This window comes from Eubalaena glacialis, chromosome 13, assembly GCF_028564815.1.
Source record: "Eubalaena glacialis isolate mEubGla1 chromosome 13, mEubGla1.1.hap2.+ XY, whole genome shotgun sequence".
NCBI classification, from domain to species: Eukaryota; Metazoa; Chordata; class Mammalia; order Artiodactyla; family Balaenidae; genus Eubalaena; species Eubalaena glacialis.
This window is the reverse complement of record NC_083728.1, coordinates 2,211,490-2,223,815: the sequence shown is the minus strand read 5'-3', so window position 1 is coordinate 2,223,815 and position 12,326 is coordinate 2,211,490. Positions and strand designations below refer to the sequence as shown.

The following is a 12,326-nucleotide window of genomic DNA, read 5'->3' as shown; positions in this document are numbered from 1 at the left end:
AAGTGTTGCAAATTTGAGGAGAACTACTGACCTACAGATCCAAGAAGCTCAGAGAAGCCCAAGCAGAGCGACCAGCAAGAGAACCAAGTCTAAACACCACACAGACGAACTTCTAAGCAGTAAGACGATCACCTCAAAACAGCTGGAGACGTGACACACGTGACCGACAGGAAACAAGCACTGAAATCACAGTGGGGCCCTGAATACGATGGAACAACGTCTTCAAGGACGACGACGGTCACACGTTCACGGCTGTTTTCAGGTCTAAGAATAAGAGCTCTGCAATTCTGCAAAACACACTGGGAGATCTCCCATCTTTTTTGTGATCTGGAACAAGAAGACATGTCTAAATGAGAATAGGAGTTTCCTTGGAAAAAAGAAAGAGACCAGCAGTTAAGACAGGATTCAAGGAGTAGAGGAAAAACGTGAAGGATGGCTAAAATTCTTACAATCACTTATCCCTGTTAGTCGATCATTCTATAAAATTAAGTGACGGATATCTGGATTTGCTCGGCTTATTCAAGAATGTGAGAGAAAATTAACCTGAAGTTAAAAAAACAGAGCTGAAAGAAGAAAAAACAAACTGTCAACATTCAGGGAAAACTTCATTCAAACTTTTGAGGGCGAAATACAACCATTTTCAGGTAAACAAAAGCTGAAAGAATCCATCACCAGCAGATTGCACTACAAGAAACGTTAAATGCTGTCCTTCAAGCCAAAGGGAAATACTGCTGATGGAAGCCTGGAACTTGGGAAGAAGGAACGAAAAACACCAGAAATGGTAAATAAGCAGGTAAATATAAAAGACGATGTTTTCTTTCTTCCTGTGATTTACTTGTAAAGCAACTGGCAGTTTAAAGAAAAAATAACAATACTTTAAAGTTGGGTTTGTCATTGCATAAAAAGATACGACAGCAAACAAAACAAGAAACTAACAAAATTTGGACACACAGAAACAGGCAACAACCTTCCTTCATGCTAACCCCACTACTCAGGGAGAACAGTCAGCCCCCCAAAGGTCAGTCTTCTGACGGAATCTCCCCATATTCTCTTCAAAGTCAGTCTAAATCTCATCATGTTAAGCTACAGTGATCAAACTTCCTCATGCAAAGAACTTCTTGCTCACGTGATATCCACAAACAGGTTGATTTGAATATAAAGTATCGAATGTACCGAGAAAACAAGTATTCCAAGGGCGGTGAGACAACGTGTGCGCGAGAACGCCAGCCCGTTCTCAGCGTGCCTGACTCCCTGCAGAGGCGGGCGGGACGCAGGTGCCCCGAGGCCCCTCCAGCCCCCGTCCCTGCAACCGTGCGGTACCTCTGTTCCCGATCCCGGTCCCGGAGAGTCCACTTTCCTCTTTTTCCTGGGCCCGATGGCAGCTAGTGCTGTGAGGTTGGCATCTCGCTGCCTCATCTGTGCCAGTTCTTGTTGCTGCATCTTTGTTTTGAAAAGGAAACAGGGACTGTCATTTCATGCACATTTTTTATTACTACAAAAGTATTACGTAGACACCAAAGGGTTTTCTAAATCTTCCTAAATTAAAATTTAATTTGACTGTTTTTTTTTTTAAACAGTAAGCATATTTTGCAATCAGAAAAACAGTAAAGCAATAGATGCTCATCTTAAAAAGCTCAGAAAATATGAGCAAATCTTGAGAGTACAGAGACTGGATTGCACCAAATGAGAAATTACCTTGAAGTTTAAAAGCACAGGAAAACACTTTTGCAAACATCATAAATCGCTACAGGAAGGCCTACTGTGCAGAGATACCATGGCTTTCTCAGCCTCTCTCTCTCTCCTGTTAGGTGCTGAGGTTGAATACGAACATATTTTCAAGTGTGCAGTGAGTGTAGATTCTTGGACTGAAAAAGCTTACCTCCTTTGCCTTCTGTTTCAACCTTAACTGTTCTGGATCTTCTTGTCTGGATCGAGACTATTCTCAAACAGGTAAAAAAGAAAGATAAGTTGTGACCTAAACGTTCATCACCTGACAAATATGTTATCTTATTCGTGACGTAATGACATCTAAGTCACGTGACAGAATGCATTAAATTTTTAAACGTTTACAGCTAACAGATGAAAATTTATCATCACGAAAATCAATACCATTTGGACGTAAGAACCACGCCATGGTCTGACGTGACCTGAGGACGGTGGGCCAGGGCAGCCCGCAGGGCTCCGGGCTCAGTTAAGGGACCTGCCCCACGCGCTGGGTGACCTGCGGAGGTCCGGAGGCTTCCCGCCCCGGCTCTGCTCCTAAGCCCGTGCACCTGTCATCGAGGCCAGCCCCAAACCCTGCTCCGGCTCCTGGAAACCCCAAGGGTGTCTGCGAGCGCCCAGGGTGGAGAGGGGAAAACTGAGTGAAGCGCAAGCACTTGCCTTTGCTGCCCGCATCAAGATCTCTCTCTCCTGCTCGTCCTTTCTCTGTTTCTCAATTTGATCAAGCTGTTCAAAAAATTTGAGCTGAGCCCGGACATCACTTGCCTGCTCGTATCTGTCATCATCCTAGAAAAAAGTGAAACGACTGTTTGTCACGAACCTGGGAACCCAGCCGGACAGTCCGCGCACCGCCTCCCGCCTCCCTCGGCCCCCTCCCCAGGCGGGCGCGCAGACCCAAGCCCCTCTCGTCTCCAACAGACTCTGCTTCTGAAGTGCTCTGGATCGCACACGCCGTCTCAGGCAAGTCGTCCGGGGGCTCACAGGCAAGTGTCCACTTTATACGCTTTGGTATCATTTGACTCTTTTAAGTGACATTTAAAATTTTTTTCTAATAGCATAAGAAGTATTTTTAAAGCAAAATGGCTACAGGCTTGTACTTCCAACGCCGCGCAGGCAGTGCCTGGCCGCTCCACGGTGCCCTTGAAAGAGGGTCTGCGTGACTGAAGAGGAAGGCGGGCTCTGCCTTGAGCCTACTGTGCGAGGCCGGGCTCCGGCGAGCCGGCCCTCCACAGCACACGGCAGGGCACCACTCTGAGTCCCGGGAGCGCGGGTGAGCCAGAGCCCCTCGCGTCTGCACACACAGCTCGGGCCTGCGCAGCTGCTGGGACCCCCCGCCCCGCCCCGCGTGGAAACGGGCAGGAGGGTCCACCATCTCCAGAGCTGAAGATGCCGCCTGCCCAGACCCAGAAGGTCGGCTCCCTAACCCGGAGGTCGGATCCCCCGCATCCTCCTTCCAGAGCCCGGTGGAAAGCGCCCAGAGCACCACGGGGCTGAAAGAAGTGGCATCTTCCCAAAATCTCGTTCTGGGAAAAACTCAAAACAAGCTCAACACTCCGCCGCTTCCCCTGTGCCCTCCAGGCGGCACCAGACCCAGGAGGGGCGACAGGGCATCCCCTCCAGGAAACGGCGGGTTACCTTATAAGAGAAGTTCTTTTGCTGAGCCGTTTCTGATATCTTTTCTACAAGGTTCTGCAGCCTCTGTTGCGTGGCGTGTGACACGTAACTCACCACGTCTGGGTGTAACTCTGTTATGCCGTGTTTCTTACCTGGGGAACAGGCGATACTTTACAATCACTGAAGCTCTTTTCTTTCCTTCGCTGTTTTTCCCTTATCCCCCAGTTACCGCTTTGTGCAACCTGAGGGTCGAGGGTGGTCTACACCTGCTTCAACTACCTGAGAACGTCACCGCCAACCCCACGAAAGCACAACCCTGGCAAAACAGGTGACAAGGGACAAGGGGTGTGCCCCCAAGCCCAGGACAGCTCCGCGCGGAGCACCGCAGCCGTGGTCCACGCCAAGCCCACGCGTGGAGGCCTGACGTCCCAGGGCCGGTAGGAGACAGGGCCATACCTATTTCTAATATTCTTCTTTGCAGAGGCGCTGGGAGGAGGAAGGTCTCGTCTTTGCAGGACCGCGTCAGGGTGCCCACTAACTCAGAGTTCGTAGCCAATATTCTCGCACTTTCTTCCGACAGGTTCACGCCAGCCATCGACGCTACGTCATTGATGTCATCGTCGTCCCTTCAGGAAAGAAGAGGAGGTGGGTCTAACCGAACGAGGGCCGCCAAGGAGGCACATGCGGGTGCCCCCAACTCGGCAGACAGAGGGGCGGCTCCCCCGCACTGCCGTCACCTGAGCACGAAGGCGGTCGCCTGCAAGCGAATCTGTTCTTTTAAAGGAAGACCCACCCGGAGGTACGGCAGAATGGGAGTCTTTGCACATAGATGTCAACGCCAAGTTCACAGAGAGCACAGCACCTACTCACTGCTTCAAGGAGTTTGTTCTGTGAAACCTTTTTTAAATGATCTCACAGCATTAATTTATTTTTAATACGATCACAAACTCTCAGAAAAGCTGGAGTACAGTATAAGGGACTCTTCCCCCCTGAATCACTTGAGGGTGAGCGGCCGACCTGACACCCACCCCCCGGGACACGGAAGTGTGGCTCCCTGTGGACAGAGGCACCCCCTACAGAACCAGGGGGATGGCCTTTGAAACCAGGCCACCAGCCACGCCCAGACCCCCAGGTTTGGCTAACGGTCCCTAGAGCGTCTCCCACAGCAAAGGGTCCAGCTCAGAACCACGAGCTGCGTTTTGCTGTCACGTCTCTGCAGCCCCTCCCTCACTCTCGTGCCCCTGACACCTGGAAGGTCACAGGCCAGCTGTTCTGCAGCATGTCCTCGTTTTCCCTCTGACGGACGTCCCTTTGTGACGAGACGCGGGCAATGCACCTTTGGCAGGAATTTCACACGAGTCACGGGGCCTTGTTCACCCTGCACACGGAGCTCCAGCGCCGGGGGGCCCTGCCCGGCTTCCCTGCTGTCGGGGCGCCCCTCCCTCCCTGTGCAGTTACGAGGACCTTGGGGGAGGTGGTCTGAGACTGTGCAAATCCCATTCCCCTAAACCACCCACTTAACTCGCTTCTAGGGGCTTGGGTTCCTGTCTTATCCAGCGGATACAACGTCACTACAGACACGGCTGGCGGGAGGGGGCCACTTGGGGGCTTCTGAGAACTCTGACCCTCGAGCACTGCTTTCTGACCAAACAAAGTGCACTAACTCGTCCTGCACCCTCCCGACTCCGGCCTGGAATCAGCAGCCCCCTAAGGCACCCTGGTCACTGCGGGGGAAGCGGTTTTAGACGAGCCCTGGGCGCTGGGTGTGCTGCTGCCATCGTGGTGTCACCAATCCCAGGCCCCCCCAGTGGCAGAGTGGGCGGCTCTGGCCATAGCCTTTCCTGAGCATCCACAGCTGGACGCCCAGCCCGACCCAACCCCCTGGGCTCGCCTCGTTTGCTCCTCTCTGCATTTCTGACTCCCTCACACCTGCAGGTGGATGCGTCTTCCCATCTCCGCCACCCGCCCTCTCCCTCGTGGATGTCCTCCCCACCCGTGGGCCCCTGCCCTCCGTTGCAGGCTGTGCCAGGCACCCACCTCCTCACCCTGCCTGGAGGCCGACCCCGGCTCAGGCCACCACGGCTCCAGCACTGCCAACACCTGCCCTGCTCCCTAACAGATTGAGTGAGGGACGAAGCGACTGGGAAGGGAAGGGAAGGACCACCCAGGTCCCCTGACATATGCACTTTGCTACTGCTGGATCCGAACCAAAGTAGCCACTGCAGCCCTTCCTATGGCGATGCTCAGACCAGCTGCTCGTCAAGAGATCAAAGCACAGCATCTCTGAAGGTTCTGAGGTTGAAAGGAGGACACAGACGCGTCCTCTGTTATGACTGTGATGCTCTCAGAAGGCTGAGCCATCGTATCACAGACACAAATCTCCCACTGGTTCGCGCGGAAAGTCAGCTGCTCTGCCATCCCGCCCTGTCTGCGGCAAATGTCCCTGAGCCGCTCTGGGGGACAACACGCACACAGCGTGTGTGTGTGTGTGTGCGTGCGTGTGTGTGTGTGTGTGTGCGTGCGTGTGTGCGTGTGCGTGCGCGCGCAGGGAATGAACGCAGCCTCAAAGCACCAACAGCCACCGGGCGAGGCCCCTCCCTCCGGGCGCCTCCTGCGCCACGGGCTCACTCCTTACCGAAACGAGCCTCCCCCGGGCTCCTTGAGCTTGTTTTTCTGTGCAGCAGCTGCTTGTGCCGAGACAGTAGAAAGAGCTTTGGTTCCAGGTAACACGGCAGGTTTCACCACAGGGACTGCAAAACAAGAGACGAGGGTATGCCCCCCGCGCACGGACTCGGAGACGGAGACACTGCCGTCCCCGGTGCCAGGTGGGCTGCGGGGAGGGCCACTACCTCCCGCCCACCACAAGGAAGCTTCCTAAAACGTCAGAAACGCTGGGTTACTAACTCTAGATTAGAGTAAAAGCACAAGCAGCATCTCTCACGCATTTGCCTTCCTGTATCTCATCAAACTTTTTGAAATGTAGGCAAGAACCCAGTCCTGAATGTGTAATTGTAAAAATCGTACTGACAGGGCGATGCCCGTACAACCCTATGAACGTACTAACGCCACTGAATTGTACACCTGTTCACGTGGCTAAAATGGCCAAGTTTATGTTACGTGAGTTTCACCACAATTAAAAAAACAGGGAGATGGGGTCCTGGGCAGAGCGGCCCGGCCACCGGCCCTCACCTGGCTGCAGCTGGTTCAGCTGGATCTGCTGGGGCGTGGTGAGCACGATGCGGTTGTGGGGCTGCCGGAGCGCCACCATGGGTGTCTGCGTCAGCGTCACCTGCGGTGGCCGGATCAGCGCTCCAGGTTTGGGCGGCGGCTGGATCACCTGGGGCAGAGCCCACGGGGCACGTGAGCACACGTCCCACCCCCGTCCCCACCGCCCGAGGGGGCTCCCACACCTGTTCCCTGCCCGGGGCGGGGGTGGGCAGCCTTCCGGGAGGACCAGGAGGGTCAGCCGCGGGCACTGCATCAGGCGCCACGGCTGCAAGCTCCTGGGGGCAGATTAACTGCTCGGAAGCCACCCACGGGGCCCTGAGGCCAGCGCCCGGAGGACAGTGTTTGCTGAGCCTGTGAACCAGCGTGGAACGGCCGACTTCTCCCCAGATGTGAGCACAGGTGCCAGGGCGCCCCCTGATCCCTTCCAGAGCCTCTAGGGCTGGATCAGAACCCAGCTGCTGAATTTTACGGAGGTCACCTGGTGGGCACACTCTTATGTCACAGCGCACTCGGGGAGGGATGGGTGGTGCCCGGGGCCCAGCTATTTCTGCAACAAAACCTATGAAAATTCACACTGTCCGCAAGGAGCACGCACACGACTGCCTGCAGGAGGCTCAGGCCAAGTCTCGCCACGAACTCAGGGAAGAGCCTCCAGGTTGCACGTCCCTACGGCCTTCAAGGGAAGCAGGCAATGGACCGGTGGTGCCCGACTCTGCAAGGGCGCGGCAGAGCTCCAACCCTCCAGTGAGGGGCATGCGAGCGAGCCCTGATCTCACACCCGCGCTTTGGCCGGAAGCACACACACGGCTCCACCTCCCGTGGGAGTCTGTCTTCCTCACCACCAATCAAGGCAAGAACAAACGCAGATTTTAACTTGAGCAGGTGAGAGACCACCACCCTTCATGACCTTGATTCCCCACCTGGTTATCACTTGAGCATTATCGTAAACTACACTCCATAACCTATGAAAGTGACGTGAGAACCTGCGTTGTTTTAAATTTTTTTAACTGTCTGTATAGGAACAAAATCCCTTTGAAATTAAAAAAAAAAAAAAAAAAAAAAATAGCAACTGCCTTTCTACACTGGGCGAAGCCCATCTGCCTGCAGGAGCATGTTCAATCCTAAACTCTTCCCAGCAGAGACACCCTTTTCTATAGCTACACGACCAGAACCCTGGATCCCAACCACAGATAAATCCACCATCAGCAGCCGTGCCTCCCGAGGATCTCTGAGCCCCAAACAACGGCTGCAGAGCTGGGCTCTAGACCATGAAACCTGACGTGGCCAGCGCCAAGCACTTAGCGTCGGTTTCGTGTATTTGGGCCATTGCTCCTAATCAAAGATAACGTCCAGCTAAAAGATCCACTGCAAACACACTGTGTCCATTTAAACCAGGGACGCCCGAAACAGTACAGACAACGGACGTGCCAAAGGGTAAAATTCAGTAGGCTTATTTCGTTTTACTGAGAAATAAATTTCAAAGCTGCAGGGCCTCGGCCCCTGGCTGACACCTCACTATTTCGGATCCCGCCCCGGGTTCTCCCTGGCAGTCTCTCTGAGCCATGGGCGGCCGGGCACGCGCAGGGGAGCAGGGCAAGGCTCTGGCCTCCATACCAGCGGCGTGGGCTGCCCCTGCTTGCCGACGCCCACCGGCGCGGGCTGCGCGAGGCTGATGACAGGGGGCTGGAGGGCGCTGGTCACGGTGGCCGCCGTCTTCCCGGCCGTGCGCTGCACCGAGCCGCTGAGCACCACGGCCGTGAGCGCGGTGGTGGCCTGCGAGGCCAGCGGCAGCTGCTGCTGACTCTGCTGGATGAAGGCCGCGGAGTCGGGGGTCAGCTGTCTCAAGGCGGGCAAGCTCCTCTGGGCGGAAAGACAGACACAGGGTTGGCTCCCTCCTCGACTCAGAAAACGAGAACACGTCCTCGGCCAAACAGCGTCGGTCGGGGCCTTAAGGAGACGCCCCGGACGCCGGGTGCCGGCATCCCAAACCACTGTCCCCCGACCGCCGCTGAGCAGGGTGACCCTCAGTGACAACTGGCTGCAATTTGTTTAAAAAACAAACCAGAAGCGCCATTTCTGAAATGCAGTCAAGCACGTTAAGGCAGTGGAGGCATCTGAGCGACACCCTCGCCCCAGCAGCGCGGGGCCCCCGTCTGTGGGGAGAGGGCCCCTCGCAGTCCCCGGCTGGGACACGACATTGTGGCCTCAGGGGCGGGGGTCTCGCAACTTACAGAGAAGCCTCGAAAGAGAAAACTTAGCATTCTGTCTCAGGGGGCTTGAAACCTGCAAACGCACCGGTGACACCCGTGCGAGCCCACCCCTCCCCGGGACACGCCCGTCCCCCACCCGACGCTGGGTGCTCGCAGGGGGCTTCAAGTTACCTTCAGGAAAGGCACAAGGTAAGGTTGAGGTGAAGAATTAAGTTCTCGGTATAACCTACTAGTGAAATCTTCTGCTTCGATTTTTCCGTCCTTAAAAATAAAATTCACATTGAAATTCCTCCACGAATACAAACTCGCACACGCGTAACTTTACGCAGCATTTCTCTGGTCTCGCGTTTTAGGACTGGCTGCTCCTCACGCCAGGTCCTGCGCTGGACGAAGGTGCGGGCGGGCCCGGGGGCCACGTGCTCAGCTGACACGGGTTCCCAGGCGTGGCTGAGGCCCCCGGCCCTCCCTGCGCCCCGCCCCATCTGGGCTCACTGGCCCACTCCACGACTTCCGTACACCAGCTCCCACAGGACATTTATGTGGCACCTAACCCACCGCAGGTCAGGCATTTTGCCAGGTGACAGACTAGCCTAAAAGTACCCTCGTGACCAAGTTGGAAGGTACCGCAGACCAGGGACACCCTTACCCAGAAAGACCACACCTACGCCGGAGACCCCAGAGCAGCTGGGGCGCCGGCAGGGAGAAGCGAGCGCCCAGACGAGAGGGCCCAGACCCCGCTCTGGAAACCAAAGCGAGCCGGGTGTGAGGGCTGGGGGATGGGACAGCACGGGCACCCGGGAGGGGTCAGCACCGTCCCAGCCGGCTCTGCCGACACCTGGGAATCCTACGAGACAAACTCTGCCCACCTGCGCCCTCTCACTCGAGGTCACCTACCACCAGCAGCCAAGCCCATGGCTGACTGGGCCCAGTTCAAGGGGGGAGTGGCCAGGGCTGCAAAGAGGTCCTGTAACAAGGGCGGAACGGGGGTCTCGGCGCCCTGATAAGGGCGCAGCACAAGGGGGACGGCACTGGGCTCATCTGGAGGTGAGGGGATGGGGGGGTGGGAGAGTCAACGAGACGAGCCCACGCTTCCAGCGCCGGGGAGGGACCACGGACAAAGGACCGTGGGAAGAAAGGGAACGGCATTTATTTAATTAGAAATTTTCATTAGAAGGTAAAATTGTTATAATTAAAACAAACAAAAAGCTGGGAGTTCTTGTTCCTCGCAGGAGGTGAGATTATTTTTCAATCTCTGAGTTTCCTGAAAAGATTTAAGGAGCATCTGAAGCGATCATTTTTGCTTGTGAGAGCGGGACTTCATTCCTTTCTGGCCCCAAACCCACGTGGTCTGCAGAGACGGCGCAGAGCCAGCCCCCGAGGGTGGCTCCCCTCCAGCCCAAGCCCTCGGCACGGAAGGGAGGCTGCGAGCAGAGGGTCTGAGCCGGCAAACCCACCAGCAGGACAGAAACGTCCAACAGCCCGTCTGCTGAGCCACCAGGTTTCCTTGCAAAGAGAAACCGAGAGGAAAGGAAAACAGCAGGAAGGAGGGGACCCCCAGGTTACCGGCGACACAGAGGCAGCTGCCACAGGTGGACCTGACCGACTCTGACCGAGACCTGCAGGCAACACTGGACTCAGCCTCTGGGCACCTGGGGGCTGCGAGGGATCCTGTATTCACAGGTTATGTCCAGGCATCCGTGCTGAAATATTTATGAGACTGGGGAGGGGTTGTGGGTGGCAACGGGGGCGCAGCAGATGCAAAGTCATATAAGAACTCATGACCGATGAAGCCCGCAGGTGGCCCAGAAGGGCTGTCACTCTGCTTTCCGCTTCTGTATCACTTAAAATCCTCCGTGAAAGGGACTTCCCTGGTGGCACGGTGGATAAGACTCCGTGCTCCCAATGCAGGGGGCCCGGGTTCGATCCCTGGTCGGGGAACTAGATCCCACATGCATGCCACAACTAAGAGTTCGCATGCCACAACTGGGGAGCCCACCTGCCGCAACTAGGGAGCCTGTGAGCCGCAGCTAAGACCCCGTGCAACCAAATAGATAAATATTTAAAAAAAAAAAAATCCTCCGTGAAAAAGGTAGAGCAGGTGGAGGAGTGAGCGAGGGCCTTTAAACACCCTCCATCTGGTGAATTTACATCGCTCCTCTGCGGCCAACATGCCGAGCGACTGACGGGGTGGAAAAGGAGCTCCTAGGGGAGCCGTCCTGCTGTGAGGCTCCGAGAAGCCGGGCTGGCGAGCGGATGGCAGGGTGGTGGGCAGAGGGGCCCAAACTCCGGCCGCGCCCCGCCCCCCATGGCCAAGTACAGCGCTCTAAGGCAGAAGGGCCGGCGTACAGAGCTCTTACCAGCAGATTCTGTACCAGTTCTTTCACGTTAGCGGCTGTCTCTGTAGACTGTTTACCAGATGAAGCCAGTTTTATTAGCGTAGATAAAAAATTTTTACATTTCTTCACGTTCTCCATAGTTTCCTGGATAGAAGTTAAAAAGATGTAAGCGAAAAACTCTTAAAAGGCAGATTTTCATCACAGCTTTTAACTAAGATATGGGTGTCACATAAGAAATGTGTATTTCTGGGCTTCCCAGGTAGCGCAGAGGTTAAGAATCCGCCTGCCAATGCAGGGGACACGGGTTCAAGCCCTGGTCCGGGAAGACCCCACATGCCGCAGAGCAACTAAGCCCCGTGCTCCACAACTACTGAGCCTGTGCTCTGGAGCCCACGTGCCACAACTACTGAGCCCGCGTGCTGCGGCTACTGAAGCCCGCGTGCCTGGAGCCCGTGCTCCGCGACAAGAGAGCCACCACAGTAAGAAGCCCGCGCACCACAACGAAGAGTAGCCCCCGCTCGACGCAACTAGAGAAAGCCCGCGCGCAGCAACGAAGCCCCAACGCAGCCAAAAATAAATAAATAAAATAAATAAATTTATTTTTAAAAAAAAGAAATGTGTATTTCTTTTCTTAAACTTCTTTGAGGAAAATGCAGTAACTCTCACGGCCTGATGATGGGAGTATAAACCAGGACATGTGCTCTGGAGGCCCAGACCCAAGTTTACAGCTCACTCAGCCCAGCAATTCTACTTATAGAAATGTAACTAATAACAAATAAATGTAAAAAAGATGATCTATAAGACATTCACCTTGATGTTGCTTATCATAAAGAAAAACTGATACCTATCTAAGTGCACAATAAAAGAAACTGAATTATGGCACAGATACTAAAGATGATGAAAAATACTCAGCAGAGAAACATGAAAAACGTTAAGTCATAAATAAAGCACGATCCCACTGGTTTAAAGATTCATACGTGTGCAGGAAAACTGCTGGAAATAAATGTTAAGAGGGCAACACTGCCACTCTACAGACCGCAACCGCTGTGCAGCCCCCGTGTCACCCCTCTGAACACACCTGGTCTGGGCTCCATCCCACAGATGTCCCCCACGGCCCGAAAGCCTCGTGTAGGGTGGTGGACCCTTCCTGCGGCCCTGCAGAGACCACTGCCCTCAGACCTACTCATATGGGGCTGTGGAGACCCCAACGCATCCC

At 54.9% G+C, this 12,326-nt stretch overlaps 1 protein-coding gene across 1 annotated transcript in view; it reads right to left on the bottom strand.

Annotated features, from left to right (window-relative positions):
• Positions 1-12,326, bottom strand: part of TAF4 (TATA-box binding protein associated factor 4) — a 71,083-nt gene that overhangs the window by 14,292 nt on the left and 44,465 nt on the right. The window contains exons 5-14 of the mRNA XM_061207927.1: positions 11,132-11,254; positions 8,946-9,035; positions 8,179-8,424; positions 6,526-6,673; positions 5,972-6,086; positions 3,793-3,962; positions 3,358-3,488; positions 2,383-2,508; positions 1,880-1,936; positions 1,321-1,440 (exon numbers count right to left, since the gene is read on the bottom strand). Of these exons, the coding sequence (XP_061063910.1) occupies positions 1,321-1,440; positions 1,880-1,936; positions 2,383-2,508; positions 3,358-3,488; positions 3,793-3,962; positions 5,972-6,086; positions 6,526-6,673; positions 8,179-8,424; positions 8,946-9,035; positions 11,132-11,254 (1,326 nt within the window). The remainder of the gene's footprint in view (positions 1-1,320; positions 1,441-1,879; positions 1,937-2,382; positions 2,509-3,357; positions 3,489-3,792; positions 3,963-5,971; positions 6,087-6,525; positions 6,674-8,178; positions 8,425-8,945; positions 9,036-11,131; positions 11,255-12,326) is intronic.